This window comes from Aphelocoma coerulescens (genome assembly GCF_041296385.1).
Source record: "Aphelocoma coerulescens isolate FSJ_1873_10779 chromosome W unlocalized genomic scaffold, UR_Acoe_1.0 ChrW_unloc_scaf_1, whole genome shotgun sequence".
In the NCBI taxonomy this organism is placed as follows: domain Eukaryota; kingdom Metazoa; phylum Chordata; class Aves; order Passeriformes; family Corvidae; genus Aphelocoma; species Aphelocoma coerulescens.
Window position 1 is genome coordinate 20,775,356 of NW_027184080.1, and position 19,603 is coordinate 20,794,958.

Genomic DNA, 19,603 nt, shown 5'->3' on the forward strand with positions numbered 1-19,603 from the left:
GAAAAAAGGATGGGGGGTGAGAGGGAAAAAGAAAAATAATGAAAGACCCTTCTTTAATAATTTTGCTTGAAATCCCACAGAAAAAGGACTACCCATACCTCACTCACCACCATGCCTGTAACTGTCTACCTCTGCTTTCTCCTGATCTCCTGGATCCTGTTACTGTCAGAGGTCATCTTGTGGATTATCCCGCAGCCAAAGGCCAATGTGTGGGCCACGCTGGCAAAAGCACTCCAGCAAGACCATATGTGACTGTCAATGGGCAGTGTTGACCCACTTTCATTGTGCCTGGTGCATCGTGCCCCTCTCCATGGGGATGAACTGCCCTTCTCAGGTCAGGTACCCTATCTGATAGATGCTTGGGATAAATGGATGAACACATTGGCGACAGCACCAGAGGAACCCCATGAATTGGTACTACTGGGGTCCTCCCAGGCTACCCACTGCCTCAGGTTTTTCTTCAGCCTGAATAAAGGGACATTATCCAGTGCAAAACACCAGAGGTTGAGTTATAATAGAGATGTGACACCTCGTGTAAAGGTATATTCCATTAACAATTGGTGCCGAGATGAGCACCTCATTCCAACTGAGTCACCCATTTATCCCAAAGCGCTTCCTATGGGCAGGTTCCTGATTTGTGGGAATCTGGCATGGTCTGGAATCCCATCCCGATTTCGGGGGGGACCATGCACTCTTGGCAGGCTTTCTGTACTGGCACCCACCAAAACCCGAATTATGTATTAGAGAAATCATACTCAATTGGCCTGCCAAAAGAGACGAATAGAGCAATTAGACCCAAATTGTGATAGTGAAGTTATTAGTTGGTCAGTGTCTAAAAGGATCGCTGCATCATATTTCCTATCTGGGGTAGCAGCAGCAAAAGACCTAGGTGAACTTACCCACCTTGAGTGCTGTATCGGAAAGCATGCTAACTTAACATCAAATGCGCTCTCTCAACTACTAGAAGATGAAGAAACCACCAGGCATGTCACGCTGCAAAACAGAACGGACATCAATTTTCTTTTATTGTCCCATAGACACAGCTGTGAGGAATTTAAAGGTCTGTGCTGTTTTAACCTGTCCTCTCATAGCCAAAGCATCCATGCCATGATACAGAAAATGAAGGACCAAATAAAAGAACTGAAGGTTGAAGGAGAATCAGATTGGGTTGGAAACCTTTTTGGACAATGGGGACTTGGAGGATGGGTGACATCCTTAATCAAAGCTGGACTGTGGGTTATTCTAATAATTTTTATAGTCTTAAGTCTTTTTGGTTGCCTGAAGAAGTGCCTGACTAAGCAAATAGGAGAGGCTTTTCCTTTGAGTAAGGAAGGGGGAGATGTTGGAGTCACTGAGCCAACAGCTGAGCCAGCTAGTGGGCCAGAGAGCCCCGAAATAGCAAAGACCTGCTGGTGGAAAAACTCAGATATTTGAGACACCACTCTCACCTTTGTGGAGTAAAGGAAAAGTCTCTCCCACAATTCCTTGCAGATGAAATGTAACCTTACACACCTCCCAGACCCGGGCTAAAGAAAACTACCTCTCCCAGCAGCCTGTGCAGCTGCATACCTGACCTGATTCCCCCACTCCACCCCTTCCCTCTGCTCATTGGTTCCCTTCCCTGGTCCCGCCTTTGTACTGCCCATGTGCCTTCAGATCATTGGCTTTGTAACACTATGTAAACCTGACCCTGACCACGCTTTGCTCTCTCTCGCACCTGGTCACCTCTGCGGAGGATGAAATAAACCTCGTCTGTGGAACACGCCATGCAGAGGGCCCTCCTAGACTTCTTATCTCTGGTAATATTGAGCTATCTGGCTTAAGTGTGTGTGTGTATATCAGCAGCGCATAACTTCTGCACGGGGCTGAAAGGAGAAGCCTGCTAGCGTGCGAAGTTGCCGCACCTGGAGGGTCCCGCGCCCGGGATGCTTTGGGGAACACAGCAGCGATCTCCCTAATAGCCCTAACACCCCACACTTCTATATTACATATAGCATCTATTTGTAGAAAGCCACTATTATAATATGTATCTATCACAATAACAAAGCTACTTTAACATCATTCATTTTAACATTTGCAGAAAGCCAATATTATAACATTTATCTATCACACATTACAAGGTTTTGCTAGGGGGGGGTACAGGGGTGGCTTCTGTGTGAAGCTGCCAAAAGTCAGATTGAGCCAATGCCAGCTGGTTTCAAGACAGACCCACCACTGGCCAAGGCGATGGTGGTGTGACGTCCCATCCTTAAGGGGAAGGGAACACCCACCCTGTTGCTGCTCGCCCGGCCCCAGGACTGCCCAGGCATGTCCAGACTTGCCTCTACCATGTGCTCTGAATCCCCTTTGTTCCAAGCGTGGGTAAAACGTGAAAGTAGCATAGACTCCCCCAAAACAGAGTCCGATTGGCTGGTTACCCCGGGTCGACCCCTAGCTCTCCCCTTTCCCTTCCCCCGAATAATGAGCAATCCAAGTGGGCTCCACCCCCTCTTGCTCCTGCCTTCCCTTCTGTGAACAAGCTCTCTCGTCTCTCCCGGGACAGGAGGAATAAAGAAAACAGGAATACAGGCACGGAGTTTGGGCTGTATTTCTACCTCTTTGCTTCTGCTTTTGACATTAGCTTTACAGCTATCACTTGCCGCGTTTCGGAGCCACTGAGGTGCTGGATCGCCCGTGCCGCCTCTCCCGGAAGCTTGGAGCATTTCCAAGGCACAGATCGGAGAGCCAGCTGACTGAGCGAGCTGTGAGCATTTCGTCACCACCCAAGATTCATGGATGCTCGTGGTTGAAAGGAACGATGAAAGCCAGAGAGTCTGCAAAAACTTGCATAGTTTTATTAGTAAATTACAGACTTAGCATGGGAATTGGTATGTTAGTCCCTGACGTACTATATAAACATATGGAAGTGGGTTTTGGATAAAGGGGTAGGGAAGAGAGAAAGGGAAAGATTAATTATAGAAGGAGAGAAAGAAAGATAGATCGATCGATCACCAGTCCTGGATATTGATGTCTGAGACATGCACGTTAGCCCCCTTATCTTCCAGGCGGTAGTGCCTCTGGGATAACATATTTAAGAAGGCTGAACAGGCCCAGCTCCCTCAGTCTTTCCTCATAAGAGTAGAGCTCCATGTCTCTGCTGTACTGAAGAGCCCAGTACTGGACACAGAACTCCAGATATGATCTCAGTATGGCCTAGTATAGGAGCAGGATCACCTCCCTAGACCTGCTGGCCACACTCTTCCTAATGCACCCCAGAATACCATTGGCCCTACTGACCACAAGGGCACACTGCTAGCTCATGGTCAATTTGTCACTGTATTGGTTTTGCACGGCCTGGTTTTTGGTAGCAGGGGGGCCACAGAAGTGGCTCCTGTGAGAAGCTGCTAGAAGCTTCAACCCTTTCAAACAGAGCCAATCCCTGATGGCTCTGAAGATGGACGTGCTTCTGGCCAAAACTGGGCCAATAAGAGAGGTTGGTAACACCTCTATGATAACATATTTAAGAAGAAAATTAAAACAAAGGACACAGTTTTTCTTTTAGTTAGAGAAGAGGAGGAGGTGAGAACATGTGAGGGTAACAACATGGCCACACCAAGGTCAGTGGAGAAGGAGGGGGAGGAGATGCTCCAGGTGCCGGAGCCGAGATTCCTCTGCAGGCCGTGGTTGTTATGAATGTATTGTGATGTTGGCTTTTCGCATGTTACATAATTGTTATGAATGTATTGTGATGTTGGTTTTTTTTATGTTCCTTAATGTTAGAAAAACTTTACCTAGGTTCTGTAATACATGATATAGAATGTCTATTGTTTATGTAGTCAATTTAGAAAAGATAGGCAGAGAAAGCCTTCGCATTCCTGGAGTATCTTATCAGAGAAGAAGAAAAACCAGAAACCAGAGAGAGAAGAATTTATGGAGGGAGCAGAGATGGAATGGAGCCAAGGAGGAAGATAAGGCTGATGGGATGATACACAGAAACTCCAAAGAATTTATGAATCATGCATGATTGTGATGAATATGCAATAAGAGATGTACTTTTAAAGACAATCTTTTGGATGTAGAGGTAGGCCTTTGGGTCTTTGCCAAAGCACCTGGCTGTAATACCCTTTTTGCTATTGTCTCCTAATTGTCCCTTTTATTAAACTTTCCTTAAAATTTTATAAAGAGTGAACCTTGTTTTTCACAATTTGGAGGCACGTACAGGGAAAAGGCCTCACCTCTGAGGTCTCCTGGGGAACCCAGAGCAGGGGGGCGCCCCCGCCTGCTTTTGGCGGCCTTGCTTTGTGTTTCCCGGCATGGTCAGGGGGGTTTGCAGGTCAAACACCCGGAGGACAAGAGAGGAGACAAAGCAAAAAGAAAAGAAAGAAAAAGCTCCCTAAGAAACCGTGGTAACTATACACATAAAATCTTGTGCACAAAGACTCCGAGAAAGGTGAGTATTTTTTTCTTTCCTCTTCTTGGGGGGATACGGGGGATGAAAGTGTGTGCATGAGATGCGGGCTGGTTACCCCAGACCTGCGAAGTGAGTGTGGAGCCTCTGAGGCTGCAGTTCTGCTCTCCCGCAAGGGAAGCAGTCAGTAAAGAGGCGAAGCAAAAGATAAAAGGAGTGAGAGAACCCCCAGTCTAACTGGGACTGGGTTTCAGGGGAAGGATTGGACTCCTTGAAGGAGAGTAGTCAAGAGTTTCCTAGTATTGGATCCGAGAAATTTAGGGTTTAAGACTGACGGATTGAGGATTCAAAATTCAAGAAATCCAGGCTTAATTCTGCTATACTGAGGATTACTTCCAAGACATTTGGGCTTTGAGACTGCTGGATTGAGGGTTAAAAATTCAAGAAATCTAGGCTTAATTCTGCCAAATTGAGGATTACTCCAAGAAACCTGGAACTTTGGGCCCAGGGGTGAATATTGGCCAACAACTTGAAATTAAAAGGTACCTTAATCTTGTGTGGTTGTGACTGATAGGGCTTGAGAAAGAGAAATTGGAACAATAAAAAGGAGTGAGTGAGAATGAATGAAAATGTATGTGATAGAAATGTTAAACCTTGAAATATAACTTTATTTTCTGGAGGGAGGCATATTTTATTGAGAGGAGAGAACTTTTGTATTCGCGGAGAAGAAAGGGGAAAGAGGTGGTGGGGTTCAAATAGTTGTTTGTTTTGTTGGTTTTTATTAAAAAGGTGGGAAACAAAGGTCTGGGAAGGATAGATAAGATTCTGAGAAAATGGGACATAAAACTAGTAAGCAAGAGTCAGGGAATAAAAAAAGGGAATAGAGGCGTGTAAGCAGAAATACCCCAGGAAAGCCCTCTGGCAGTTATGTTAGCTAACTGGAATACTAACCCAAGTACAAGAAAAAAGAGAAAAGTCAAAATGATACAGTTTTGTATGTTTGATTGGGCCGAGAAGGAAATAAGATCCGACCATGTTTTCTGGCCCAGATATGGCTCTTTTGAAGTTTGGATCTGTAAGCTTTACAAGTATTTGTAAATTCAAAAGAACCTTTTAACACAGAAGAAGGCAAGTATGCTTCGTGCTGGGTGGGAAACATCATAGAGACTAAGGGGATAAGAATTTTTAAGTTGTCAGAGACCCAAGAAAAGGAGAAAAGGGAAAACAAGAAAGAGAAGGGCTGGGACTCCCTGGAAGAATTGCCCCCTCCATTCCCGCCTGCCCCCCCCCAAGCCCAGGCTCCTGTTGTGCCACTCGCAGCTGCACCGCCAGTCCTGGAGCCCGAGGTCCTGCCCGTCCTGTCTCTTATAGCACCACCCACGGCTCCACCACTTGTCCCAGCGGCGGCGGCTCCGCCGGTGGCCCTGGTGCTCCTGCCGCCCCTTCCAGCCCCTGCGGGTCCAGCGGCAGCCCAGCCCACCCCTTACGGTGTCCCGCCCGTCCCTAGCCCGGGTATCCGCTCCGCGGCAGCCCAGCCCCTACCGTTTTTGGGCCCCCCCCCGCCCCTGCCCCTGCCCCGGCCCTGGTGGCAGCCCCAGTCCCGGCTCCGGCCCCGGTTCCGATGTCCGCGGCCGTTCCACCAGCCCCTGCCTCTGCTGCGTTGTCTGCCCTGGCTCCATTGAACCTGGCTTCGGCCCCGCGGGCCGCGCTGGGCCCGCCGGCAGCTCAGAGTCCTATCGCCGTGGCTACTGTGGACCGCGTGCAGAGGGTCCACGCCAGACTCTGGCATCCGCCGGAGAAACTTGTCCCCTTGGCGGTTCCGGCGGCAGTCCCCGCCTGTACCCACCCCACTCCTGGAGGAATCAGCTTCGGAGAGGACTCCCACCTCCCACCCCCCCTCCCTCGCCTGCACCGTTCCCCTGGCAACGACCGCTTCTGCTGTTCCTCTTAAAGGAGAAGCAAAACACCAAAGTTCAAGCAGATCCCAAGGAACAAGCCCTTTCAGAAGGAGAAATAATATATAGATGGTTCTTCCAGATGTGTACAAGGAAAAAGAATGTCAGGGTATGCTGTGGTTGATGGGGGACTATGCAAACCATTGGAAAAGGAAAATTACCCTCAAAGTGGTCAGCTCAGACTTATTACCGCAGGCCTGGTTCCTATGGTATATCACCGTGTCCCGCAGCCATAGGGAGGAGGAGGAGGAGAGATAATCCAACAGGCAGGAATTGTGCAGCAAGATTGATTTCTTTAATTATTCTACAAACTCTTTTATAGACTTTTTTCTTCATAGTCTAATTGGACAAAGGACCAGCCACCCCTTGGGGGTGATTGGCTAAAATCTTAAAACATCCATTGTCAAAACATTTTTCGACTATACCATAAACAAGACTTTTCAAGGTTGCAGGTGGCTTGGTTGTTTACATTCCCTGCTACCTCTTCTGTGAGAGACAAAAATCTCTCACGGACTTAGAAAATAGCAAGAAAATCCTTGCTAGCAGCATTTTTGCATCTACAATTCCCCCTTTTTGTTTGATAAGATAACTACTCTACTATTAATCCTAAATAGAAATCTACATCAGTTATTAATTCTAAATATGTCCTTAAGGCTTTAACTATCTGACTCCATAACAAGAATTTTAAAGTTCAGTCTCTGCTTGTAGAAGGACCATCTGCCTGATGGTTGACATCCTGGTCATCATCAGAAGAGTCATTAGGCTGATGATCTACATTCTGGTCGCCATTTGGATGGTTGGCGTTCTGGCCATCATTTGGAGGTTGCCTGTTCTGCCTCTGGTGCCGTAGGTCAGGGCGAACGCATTTTGAAGGTAGCCACCGTACCCCAGTATTTGTGGAAACGCAAGCATACCCACGACCTGAAACGATAAGCTCATGAGGGCCTTCCCACTGGTTAGTGAGTAAATTCCGTACCCAGACTTTTGCCTGGGGCAGTTGTGTGTCGCTTGCAGACTGCAATGAGAGAAAATGATTCAGAATAACAGGATTATTTGAATTTTGTGGTGGCACTGTAAGGTGATTAATTGTATACAAAGCTTTTGCTAGTCAGCTCTGTGGGGTTTCTCCATGCATTCCCCTTTTCTGTTTGTCCAAAACACGCTTCAAGGTACCATGAACGCGTTCAACAATGGCTTGGCCAGTAGGAGAATGTGGGATACCAAAGGTATGGTCTACATCCCATAGGTGTAAAAACGGCCGCGTCTTCTCCGAGGCATAGGCAGGACCATTATCGGTTTTCACAGAAGCTGGCACGCCCAGGACTGAGAAAGCCAATTTCCAATGGGCAATGACATCATGGCCCTTCTCTCCAGTGTGAGCAGTAGCCCACATAGCCGAGGAGAAAGTGTCAATAGACACGTGCACATATTTCAGCCGACCAAATTCTGGGAGGTGAGTTACATCCGTTTGCCAAATCTGCAAGGCTTTTAGCCCTCTGGGGTTTACCCCCACTGGCAAAGGCGCAGCGAGTCCGTGACAGTTAGCACAAGCACTGACAATGTCGCACGCCTCGGTTGGCGTTAAATGAAACTGCTTCTGCAGGGTATGTACACTTTGATGGAAGAAACTGTGCGATGCCTTGGCTTGTGCAATTTTGTCAGGCTGAGGCCCTACTGTACTAGTTTGAAAACAAACCAGTGAGAGGCACCAAGTCCGAATAACAATTTAATGGAAATTAAAGAAAAGGAACAGAAAGTACAAGAAAACACTGACAGAGTCAAGATACAACCTGAGTCCCTATTAGGCAGGGTAGTGGTAGCAGTCTGGTGGAATGGTGGCTGCAATCCTCTGAAGTGGTGATCCTGTAGTAGAAGGGGTCTGCTCTTCCTCAGAAAGTCCAGCGGTGGCTGTGTAGCTCCTGTCCTCTGGAAATCCAGTGGAGCCAGTGTCTTTGGTGCTCAGAGTCCCAGATTATATCCACGATGGGATGCTTGGTTCCTCCCTCTGGGTGGAGCATCTCACAATGGTGTAATGAGTCATGAGGCCAAGTGTTGATTAGGCTCGTTAACAGAAGATAGTCTGGAGGGAGTTATCTCTGAGTCATGCAGCAGGACAATGATGGGCCATTAACAGCAAGATAGTCTGGGGGGAGGAGGCAAGGAAACACTGCCCCACCTGATTTCAACAGCTCATGAGGATGGTAATAGAATACACCTCAACCCAGGACATTATCCACCCCTTATTCTATTACCATCTACATCATCCCAAATCAATACCTTCTTAAACTCTAAACACACATACATATATATATATATATATACACAATGAAACCCTACACACCATTCTCACCTAAGATTAGGTCTCCCTGTGGTACACAACAGGTTTCCCCATCTTTTTGCATTACCCACCAAGTGCAACCAGGTCCTTGAGCAAAGACAATCCCACGGATGGGTTTGCCTTTGCCTGAGGTAGGATTAATCCAAACAGTCTTTCCTAAAATACCTCTCAGGTGTACCACAGGGACTCCATCTCCATCCACTGTGTGCAAGGGTTCAGACTCGGCAGGACCAGCTCAATTGATGGACCCTCGGGTATTGACCATCCAGGTAGCCTTTGCTAAGTTCACTTCCCAATTTTTGAAGGTCCCTCCACCAAGTGCCTTTAGGGTGGTTTTAAGCAGTCCATTGCAGCGTTCAACTTTTCCGGCAGCTGGTGCATGATAAGGAATGTGATATATCCATTCGATACCATGTTCTCTGGCCCAGGTGTTGATGAGGCTGTTCTTAAAATGAGTCCCATTGTCTGACTCGATCCTGTCGGGGGTGCCACGTCTCCACAGGACTTGCTTTTCCAGGCCCAAGATGGTGTTCCGGGCAGTAGCATGAGGCACAGGGTAGGTCTCCAGCCATCCAGTGGTTGCTTCAACCATGGTCAACACGTAGCGCTTGCCTTGGCGGGTTTGGGGAAGGGTGATGTAATCAACTTGCCAGGCTTCCCCATACCTGTACTTTGACCATCGTCCACCATACCACAGAGGCTTCACCCGCTTGGCCTGTGTGATTGCAGCACAGGTCTCACAACTGTGGATGACCTGTGAGATGCTGTCCATGGTAAGGTCCACCCCTCGGTCACGGGCCCATCGGTATGTTGCATCTCTCCCCTGATGACCAGAGGCATCATGGGCCCAACGAGCTAGGAATAGTTCTCCCTTGTGCTGCCAGTCCAGATCTACCTGTGATACTTTCACCTTGGCAGCTCGGTCCACCTGCTCGTTGTTGCGATGTTCTTCATAAGCCCGACTCTTGGGTACGTGCGCATCCACGTGTTGAACCTTCACGGTCAGCTTCTCTACTCGGGCGGCGATGTCCTGCCAAATCTCAGCGGCCCAGATGGGTTTCCCTCTGCGCTGCCAGTTGGCTTTTCTCCAGCGAACCAGCCATTCCCACAGAGCATTAGCTACCATCTACGAGTCGGTGTAGAGATAGAGCCTCGGCCACTTCTCTCGTTCAGCAATATCCAAAGCCAGCTGGACGGCTTTAAGCTCTGCAACCTGACTCGATCCACCTTGTCCCTCGGTAGCTTGTGCAACTTGCCGTGTGGGGCTCCATACTGCAGCTTTCCACTTCCGGTTAGTGCCTACAATTCGGCAGGAACCATCAGTGAAGAGGGCATAACGTCTTTCAGTCTCCGGTAGCTCATTATATGGTGGGGCTTCCTCAGCACGAGTCACTTGCTCTTCCTCTTCTTCAGAAGATAATCCAAAAGTCTCACCTTCAGGCCAGTTTGTTATAATTTCCAGAATCCCAGGGCGATTCGGGTTTCCAATACGGGCACGCTGTGTGATGAGAGCAATCCATTTGCTCCATGTGGTGTCAGTGGCGTGATGCGTGGAAGGAACCTTTCCCTTGAACATCCACCCCAGCACTGGTAGTCGGGGTGCCAGGAAGAGTTGTGCCTCTGTGCCGATTACCTCTGAGGCAGCTTGGACTCCTTCATAGGCTGCCAAGATTTCCTTCTCTGTGGGAGTGTAGTTGGCTTCAGATCCTCTGTAGCTTCGGCTCCAGAATCCCAGTGGTTGACCACGAGTCTCACCAGGCACCTTCTGCCAGAGGCTCCAGGACAGACCATGGCTCCCGGCTGCAGAGTAGAGCACGTTCTTCACCTCTGGTCCTGTCCTGACTGGGCCAAGGGCTACCGCATGAGCGATTTCCTGTTTGATCTGGGCGAAGGCTTGCTGCTGTTCAGGGCCCCAGTGGAAATCGTTCTTCTTGCGGGTAACCAGGTAGAGAGGGCTCACAATCTGGCTGTGTTCATGAATGTGCATTCTCCAAAAACCTATGGCGCCTAGGAAAGCTTGTGTTTCCTTCTTGCTGGTCGGTGGAGACATCGCAGTGATCTTGTTGACGACCTCGGTGGGAATCTGACGTCGTCCATCTTGCCACTTTACTCCCAGGAACTGGATCTCTCGGGCAGGTCCCTTGACTTTGCTCCTTTTGATGGCAAAGCCAGCTTCCAGGAGAATCTGGATGATTTTCTCTCCTTTCTCAAATACTTCCTTTGCTGTGTTTCCCCACACGATGATGCCATCAATGCATTGCAGATGTTCTGGGGCCTCACCCTTTTCCAGTGCAGCCTGGATCAGTCCATGGCAAATGGTGGGACTGTGCTTCCACCCCTGGGGCAGTCGGTTCCAGGTGTATTGCACACCCCTCCAAGTGAAAGCAAACTGGGGCCTGCATTCTGCTGCCAAAGGTATGGAGAAGAAGGCGTTGGCAATGTCAATAGTGGAATACCACTTCGCTGCTTTGGACTCCAGCTCGTACTGAAGTTCCAACATGTCCGGCACAGCAGCACTCAGTGGTGGTGTGACTTCATTCAGGCCACGGTAATCCACCGTCAGTCTCCATTCTCCGTTGGACTTACGCACTGGCCATATAGGGCTGTTGAAAGGTGAATGGGCCTTGCTGAGCACCCCTTGGCTCTCCAGTTTACGAATCATCTCATGGACGGGAACCACAGAGTCTCTGTCAGTGCGGTATTGCCGATGGTGTACTGTTGCTGTGGCGATTGGTACCTGTTGTTCTTCCACTCTTAGTAGTCCCATGGCAGACGGGTCATCTGAGAGGCCAGGCAATGTACTCAGTTGTCTGATATCTTCTGTCTCCACAGCAGCTATCCCAAAAGCCCAACGATGTCCTTTTGGGTCCTTGAAATATCCATTTCTGAGATAGTCTATGCCAAGAATGCATGGGGCCTCTGCGCCAGTCACGATGGGGTGTTTCTGCCACTCGTTCCCAGTTAAACTCACTTCAGCTTCCAGTACAGTCATCTGCTGGGATCCTCCTGTCACCTCACAAATAGAAATGGGTTCTGCTCCCACATACCTTGATGGCATCAGAGTACATTGAGCGCCTGTGTCAACCAAAGCCGTGTATTTTTGTGGGTCAGCTGTGCCAGGCCATCGGACCCACACAGTCCAAAAGACCCGATTATCCCTTTCCTCTACCTGGCTAGAGGCAGGGCCCCTCTATTCCTGGTTCTGGTGCATGTTGCTCCCTTCCGGTGAATATGTTCCTGAGGTCCCTTCAAGAGGATCAGTCATACTATCATTCTGGTATCGTCTGGAGTTCTGTGTGCGAGAGACCGGAGCAATGTTGACTCTAGATGCGCTTCTTGTGGTAGTTGTCCCTCTTTTTAGTTCACGTACCCTGGCTGCTAAGGAGGAGGTGGGTTTTCCATGCCACTTACTCATGTCTTCTCCATGTTCCTGAAGGAAAAACCAGAGATTACCTCGTGGGGTGTATCCTCTCTCCCTGGTTGGGGAACGCCGGCTCCTAATGGCCGAGACTCTTGTTGGTTCTGGCGAGATCTGGTAAATCTCTTCCTTAAGTTCCTTTTTCAATTTCTGATGGCCTTCTTCAATCAAACTCCGGACTTGCTCAGCCAAAAGACTTGTTTCCACGGATGAGACATGGGTGCGAAACGGGGCTGTGACGGTGTCCTCGTAAATCCTCAGTTTGTTCACCAAGACGCCCACCCTGTCCTCGCCTTCCCTCCATTGCAGCGTTGCCAGGTAACGGGAGTATATCTCTCGTCCAAGGCGTGCGAACCTCAACCACATCTGTGACGTGCACTGGACACCATCTGGGCTCTTAGGAAATCTCTCGTCTTCTGAGAAAATGATCTCCAGCACAGCTAATTCCCTCAGGCACCGGATACCTTGTTCCATTGTGCTCCATTTCCCTTGGTGCACCTGGAGGTCTTCTTTACAAAGGTACCTGTCCCTGACACTTGTAAGCAGTCGCCGCCAGAGGCTGAGAGTTTCTTGGGTTCTCCTGATGCCCTGGTCAATGACCACATCCTGGGACAGAGATCCCAGTTGCCTGGCCTCACTTCCGTCCAGAATGGTGTCATTGGCTGCAGCGTCCCAGAAGCGGAGCAGCCAGGTCAGGATGGACTCGTTTGTCTGGCGCGTGAATTCCCTCCGCAGGTCACGCAGCTCACCCAGGGATAGTGACCGAGTGATGATCTCTGGCTCTGCCTCTTCTGCTGGATGTGAAGGTCCTGCTGCATCCTCATCAGTCACTATGCGGACTGACTTGCTTTTTGATTTCTTCTTCTGCACGGGGGCAACTGCAATCGGTTTGGGCTGTTCTGGTTCAGTGGTGGTTTGCATGGGGACGCTGACAGTGCTTTTGGTTCCTTTCTCCTCTGAGTCAGTCTGCGTAGTCATGGACGCTGTTGTTTTGTTTTTGGTTCCTTTCTCCTCTGTGATAGTCTGTGTAGAGATGGACACTGTTGCTTTGCATTTGGCTCCTTTCTCCTCTGTGTCAGTCTGCGTAGAGATGGATGCGGTTGCTTTGCGTTTGGTTTCTTTCTCCTCTGTGTCAGTCTGCGTAGAGATGGATGCGGTTGCTTTGCATTTGGTTTCTTTCTCCTCTGTGTCAGTCTGCGTAGAGATGGATGCGGTTGCTTTGCGTTTGCTTCCTTTCTCCTTTGTGACAGTCTGTGTAGAGATGGATGCGGTTGCTTTGCTTTTGGTTCCTTTCTGTATGGCAGTCTGTGTAGACATGGTATTTGCTGCTTTGCTCCTTTTTACCTCCTCCTCAAGCAGACGTTGCATCACACTAAGTAGCGTTCTGTTTCTAAGCATGGTGTACACAATGCAGGCCATAGAGAAAAAAGAGAATAGAGCTGACAAGAAGATTATACCATCCTTAACATCCAGAGGGAACTCAATATTTTCAGAAACTGCTGTACCTGGCCTGAAAGGCGGGAAGAAACCACTCTCTACTCCTCCCACCAGGGGCTGGGTGCGATTGTTGAAGAGATCCCAGACATAGGAGCCCAGACGAGGACAGCCAAACAAAATTGAGTATATATTCCGAATGGTATTCATCGCCTCGCAGGTTATTATGCTATAGACATAATAAACCAATAAAGCAATTCTCATACCAGTCCCTGGTTTTAACAGGAGTAACACAACAGGCAGGTAGTTCCCCATGTGAGGGAAAATATAGAGAGCAAGATACAGAACCCATGCAGACAAGCTGAGCACCATGGTGAATAGGTTTCTGTTAATACAAGATTGTAATTCTGACTTTCTCTCAGAGCAGGCCCCACATTGGGCGCCAAATTATGTACTAGTTTGAAAACAAACCAGTGAGAGGCACCAAGTCCGAATAACAATTTAATGGAAATTAAAGAAAAGGAACAGAAAGTACAAGAAAACACTGACAGAGTCAAGATACAACCTGAGTCCCTATTAGGCAGGGTAGTGGTAGCAGTCTGGTGGAATGGTGGCTGCAATCCTCTGAAGTGGTGATCCTGTAGTAGAAGGGGTCTGCTCTTCCTCAGAAAGTCCAGCGGTGGCTGTGTAGCTCCTGTCCTCTGGAAATCCAGTGGAGCCAGTGTCTTTGGTGCTCAGAGTCCCAGATTATATCCACGATGGGATGCTTGGTTCCTCCCTCTGGGTGGAGCATCTCACAATGGGGTAATGAGTCATGAGGCCAAGTGTTGATTAGGCTCGTTAACAGAAGATAGTCTGGAGGGAGTTATCTCTGAGTCATGCAGCAGGACAATGATGGGCCATTAACAGCAAGATAGTCTGGGGGGAGGAGGCAAGGAAACACTGCCCCACCTGATTTCAACAGCTCATGAGGATGGTAATAGAATACACCTCAACCCAGGACATTATCCACCCCTTATTCTATTACCATCTACATCATCCCAAATCAATACCTTCTTAAACTCTAAACACACATACATATATATATATAGAATACACCTCAACCCAGGACACCTACCCATGCACGGTTGGCCAGCATGTCAGCCCTGGCATTGCCTTCTGTTAGAAACCCTGGTAAATTGGTGTGGCTTCGAATGTGCAGAATGTAATACGGATGCACTCGAGCCTGAATTGCAGACCACAAGGTTTGCAACAGTGAAAACAGAGCCACATTGTTCACCTCCTTCAGAAGGGAACAATCTAAGCGTTGGGTGATATCTGCTACATAAGCAGAGTCAGTAACCAAATTCAAAGGTTCCTGTGAGAATCGCTGAAAAGCCATGATAACAGCTCTTATTTCAACTAACTGAGCAGAGTCTGACTCGGACTGGTGTGTTAATGAACCACCTCAAAGGCAGTGTAGGATGCTGTGCGCCCTTACACACAGTGACCCCTGCTAAAATTTGTCCCAATCCGTACGCCCCAAGCTGCCAACACATCCTGTCCCCACAGATTATGGGAAGTGGTAGCAACATAAGGCCTAATTGTAGCTGTGTGCCCCTCTGAGTCTTTCACCATCACAGGCCGTTCACTTAAATAGCTCTGTGTGGTTCCTCCTAATCCTGCGATGGCTGATCCCACCAGGGCTAAAGGCCATGAGGGAGGGCATGCAGAGAAGGAGATGATAGTTACATCAACACCCATATCAATCAAACCTCAAAGCCGAGTCTGGGGCGGATGGGCGTTTGGCAGGATCAGGATACATGTCATTTGTGGCCTTTGGTCAGAGATGTCTGCAGTCCAGAAGGCCTGCGGAAGTCCCGTAGATCCACTGCCGTTATCTTCATGAGTTTGTTGCTCTATCCTGGGGACACAAGACTTCAAAGGCACTAATTTAGCAAGGCAGGTCTTTTCAGGAATAGTGACTGGGGGGTTTTGCGTGGAGACCATAGCGCAAATCTGGCCTTTAAAGTGAGCATCAATAACTCCTGAGTGCACTAAGATTCCTTGATGGGCAACGTCAGGTTTTCCCACCAGCATTGCACTGGATCCCTGGGCTAGGGGTCCATATGCGTCCAAGGGAACCTGATAAATACCGCTAGAGTCTAAGATGACTGCAGCTGCGGTGTGGACATCAAACCCGTCTGATCCCTGGGTGCCCTCTAATCCCTGGGTGCTGTCTCTAGGGTGGCTGGGTAGGCCTGTGCCTGTACCTGTGCCACTCTCTGGGGGAATGACTGCATCGGATAGCAATTCCCCCTCCTTGCACCCCGGCGGAAGTTTCCCGGCAACGGCCGACCATCGGCATGAGTCTGGGATCTACAGTAGTACGAGCAATGCCCTGGCCTGCCACACCTCTTGCACTGGGGGATCGGTGTGTTCTCTTTTTGTCTCGGCTTAGGCCGCTTCTGTTTTTTCACCTGTTTTGATGACTTTGGTTCACAATCAGAAGATGCGTGAACAGGCTGCAGGAACGCAGCCAAAGCAGACCTTTTCTGGTTCCCAGATCCCACCTTAGCACAGGCCTTGACCATGTCTGTTACCTCAGGGTCCCGTGGTAAGGCATCTATGATTTTTCTGCACTCCTCGTTTGCGTTATCTCTCACTAACTGCCTTAACAACTGTCTTAACCCGTCATCGTCAACCTGCTTCTCGAGAGAAGCAGCGACTTTCATTACAAAGGAGAGGAATGACTCTGATTTGCCTTGAACTATTTCAGTATATCGCTTTCTGGGCGCAGACAACTCTATGGTTTTCAACAGGGCAGCCATGCCAACCTGTTGAGCTTGCTGCAGGATGCTAGAGGACAAGTTACCCTGTAGACTGGGATCAGAGAAGGGACCGGTCCCCATCAAAGCATCCACTCCTGCTGTCCGTCCAGGATCAGCAGCAGGGAGCTGCAAATTTGCTAATGCAGTCTTGCCGGCCAGCTTTCTCCAGGTTTTCTCAAAAACTGTAAATTGTACAGGTTGAAATAGAATTTGACCTAAGTGTCTGATATCAAATGGAGAAAGCAAATCTGTATTTATCACCCGTATTATCTGCATAACCTCAGCAGAACCTAGTCCATATTGTGCCACCTTGGATTGGAGGTCCTGGGCAACTTTCCAAGCAATTACCTCATGCTTGTCATGCTCCCCTGAATCTGGGAGAGCCTTATACACTGGGAAAGCTTGGATCTCTTTTGGGGAACCTGTACCATCCTGAACTTCTGGCACAGCCTGCGGATGGAGTGTAACAGCTCCCCGGTTACCCCCAGAATCCTTAGATCTATTTGGCATTCCAAGGATTTCTAATAACCTCCAGTCACCCTCCTCCAATGCTCGCATCTTAACTGACTCTAAGAAGCGACTGTAATGGGTCGAACACACTGTTACTGTGCAGTCCTGAAAGGTCCAGGTGTGAGACCGGCGCAGCCTTTTTCTTCCCTGCGCGGCTACAGCTGCCTGACGACCTGGGGCCAGAACCTCATCTGCCTCACTGCCTGACGAGGAATCATCAGGCAAAGGCAACTTTGGGGTGCTGGGAGTGAACAGAAATGTGCGGGGAGGAGGGGCACTTTGGCTAAGTTCGCTAGAGCCAGAACAGACAGCCTGGACTGCGGCTGGCTGCGCGGCAATTTTTACAGCAGTTTCTTTACGGGAGGCCGTCTCGGCCAGTCCCGACCGAGCCGATACTGAAACTGCAGCCCACTCTGGGGCTACGGCTGCGCTCGGCGCCGCGGCCGACAATACGGCCGGCGCCCACGGCGCCGCGCTCGTCTCTCGCACGGCAGCCGCGTTCGGCGTGGTCGCCGCTTCCGCGGCTGTTTCACGCTCCCCGGGCGCGGTCAGCGCCGCCGTCTCTGGCCGGCGCTCTGCGGACGCGCCCGGCTCCGCTGTCTCTGGCCCGCGTTCCGCAGACGCGCCCGGCGCTGCCACCACTGGCCTGTTCTTGGCGGTCAGGCCGGGCGGCGCCACCCCTGCCCGCTGCTCCGCAGCCGCCATCTCTGGCCGCGTCTCCGCAGCTGTCGCCGCTTCCGGGTTTTCCCGCAGCTGCGCTGCTTCCGGGTGCGCCACAGGCCGCGCCGTTTCTTTGCTCGGAGCCGCGTCTCCCGCGGCTGGCGGGGGGGGGGGGGGCGCGGCCGGCGCGGCCAGCGCGGCTGGGGCGGGCTCGGGCATTCGCCGCTCTAACAGACTGAGCAGGTCTTCCATCCTTTGGGATAGGTTCGGTAGCTCTGTCAGCAAAGGCAGATGCTGCATTAAAAGGTCGATGGCTCGGTTCTGCGACTGCGCAGAACAGTCCAGCGCCAGGGAGGGCAGAGGAGCACAGCCAGGGAGTCCCGGGGCAGGCACGCCCGGCGCTACGCCCGCTAAAAAGTTAGATCCAGGTGCATACGCAACCGAGCTAGGAGCCGCTGTGGGCGTCCAAGTGGCTAAGCCGCTGATCTGCGGCCCTGGATAAGCCGTGGCTGCCGCCCAGCCGAACGGCAAGGCAGGCTGTGCACCCTCCTGCTGCCTTGACCCCCCCGCCTCTGGCGGCGTGGGGTCCCTGGGGGCTGCGGAGTCCTGCGATTGTGCAGGGTGAGCCAGCGCAGGCTCTGCCTGTGGAGCCGGGGGGGGTTTTTCCTAATCCACCGTCATTTGCCCCGGAAGCCCAGTCAGCGAGGCCCCCCTCGGACATTCCTTCGTCACTCATCACCGAGATAGGCGATCCAGCCCTTCTATCACAGTCAAGGTCTGTCAGCAGGAAAAACAACGAACGCCAGGTTTTGTATAATTCTAACGCTGCCGGCTCCCCAGTCGGGAGCTCGTGTCGGACAGAGCATCCGAGTTCCTGCCATAAGGCAAAGTCCAGGGCACTATCTCTGTCCATGGAAATCCCTTTTAAAGTAGCCCAGTCTAATAATTCCCGAACTGAGTTTTCAGGAATGGAGGTGTGCAATATGCTAAACACACCTTTCCAGACCAGTACGACAGCATCGTTCTGTGAGCCGCTGTTTGCCATTTCTCAGTTCTGTCGGACCTCCCGGTCCCGGGGGTGGGGAGCGGAACAGCGTACCTCTAGAGGAATTCGGCTTGGCTCGCAGCAGCAGGACACGTCAGAGAGTGCAGATCACGTCGGGCAGCACCAAATATTACTGCAGGCCTGGTTCCTATGGTATATCACCGTGTCCCGCAGCCATAGGGAGGAGGAGGGGGAGGAGGAGAAGATCCAGCAGGCAGGAATTGTGCAGCAAGATTGATTTATTTGATTATTTTACAAACTCTTTTATAGACTTTTTTCTTCTTAGTCTAATTTGACAAAGGACCAGCCACCCCTTGGGGGTGATTGGCTAAAATCCTAAAACATCCATTGTCAAAATATTTTTCTACTATACCAGAAACAAGACCTTTCAAGGTTGCAGGTGTCTTGGTTGTTTACATTCCCTGCTACCTCTTCTGTGAGAGAGAAAAATCTCTCACTGACTTAGAAAATAGCAAGAAAATCCTTGCTAGCAGCATTTTTGTACCTACACAGACTTGCAAATTATATGCTCTAAAGAGGGCACTGGAATATTTAGCACACAAGAAAGGTACTATATATACTGATTCAAAGTACGCTTTTGGAGTAGTACACACCTTTGGGAAAATCTGGGAAGAAAGGGGATTACTTAATTCAAAGGGAAAGGGATTGATACATGAAGGACTCATTTTAGAGGTTTTAGAGGCATTAGAATTACCTGCAGAGATAGCTGTAGTACATATAAAAGGACACCAAAAAGGAATGACCTCCAAAATAAGAGGAAATTATTTGGCAGATCAAGAAGCTAAGGATGCTGCAAAAAACGGGATAAAAATGGTTATGTTAATTTTGACCTCAAAGAATGAAAAATTGGAGACTCCAAAATTCAGTGAAACAGAGGAGAAAGAATTAAGTAAGATAGGGGGAAAGCCAGACGAATGTGGAAAATGGAAACTCCCGGATGGAAGGCAGTTACTTAATAAGTCATTCACCAGAAAAATATTAGAAGACATGCAGCAAAAAACTCATTGGGGTACCAAGGCTTTGTG

General features: G+C 49.8%; 1 protein-coding gene across 1 annotated transcript; it reads right to left on the minus strand.

Annotated features, from left to right (window-relative positions):
• Positions 1–2,987: 2,987 nt before the first annotated feature.
• On the minus strand, positions 2,988–17,731 carry LOC138102729 (nematocyst expressed protein 3-like). The gene is made up of 3 exons (XM_069000488.1): positions 17,198–17,731; positions 16,691–16,792; positions 2,988–3,056 (listed from the first exon to the last, which is right to left on the minus strand). Exons 1-3 carry the CDS (start codon positions 17,729–17,731, stop codon positions 2,988–2,990), a joined length of 705 nt encoding a protein of 234 aa, XP_068856589.1.
• Positions 17,732–19,603: the final 1,872 nt, after the last annotated feature.

Excerpts from the sequence above, each read along its gene's own strand:
- LOC138102729 (XM_069000488.1), bottom strand. The coding sequence starts at position 17,731 with ATGCCCGAGCCCGCCCCAGCCGCGCTGGCCGCGCCGGCCGCGCCCCCC. Across the intron at positions 16,793-17,197 it reads CCTCCCGTAAAGAAACTGCT|GCTGTGCCAGAAGTTCAGGA; the intron begins GTAAAAATTGCC and ends CTCCATCCGCAG. Across the intron at positions 3,057-16,690 it reads GGGAGCATGACAAGCATGAG|AGGCACTACCGCCTGGAAGA; the intron begins GTAATTGCTTGG and ends ATGTTATCCCAG.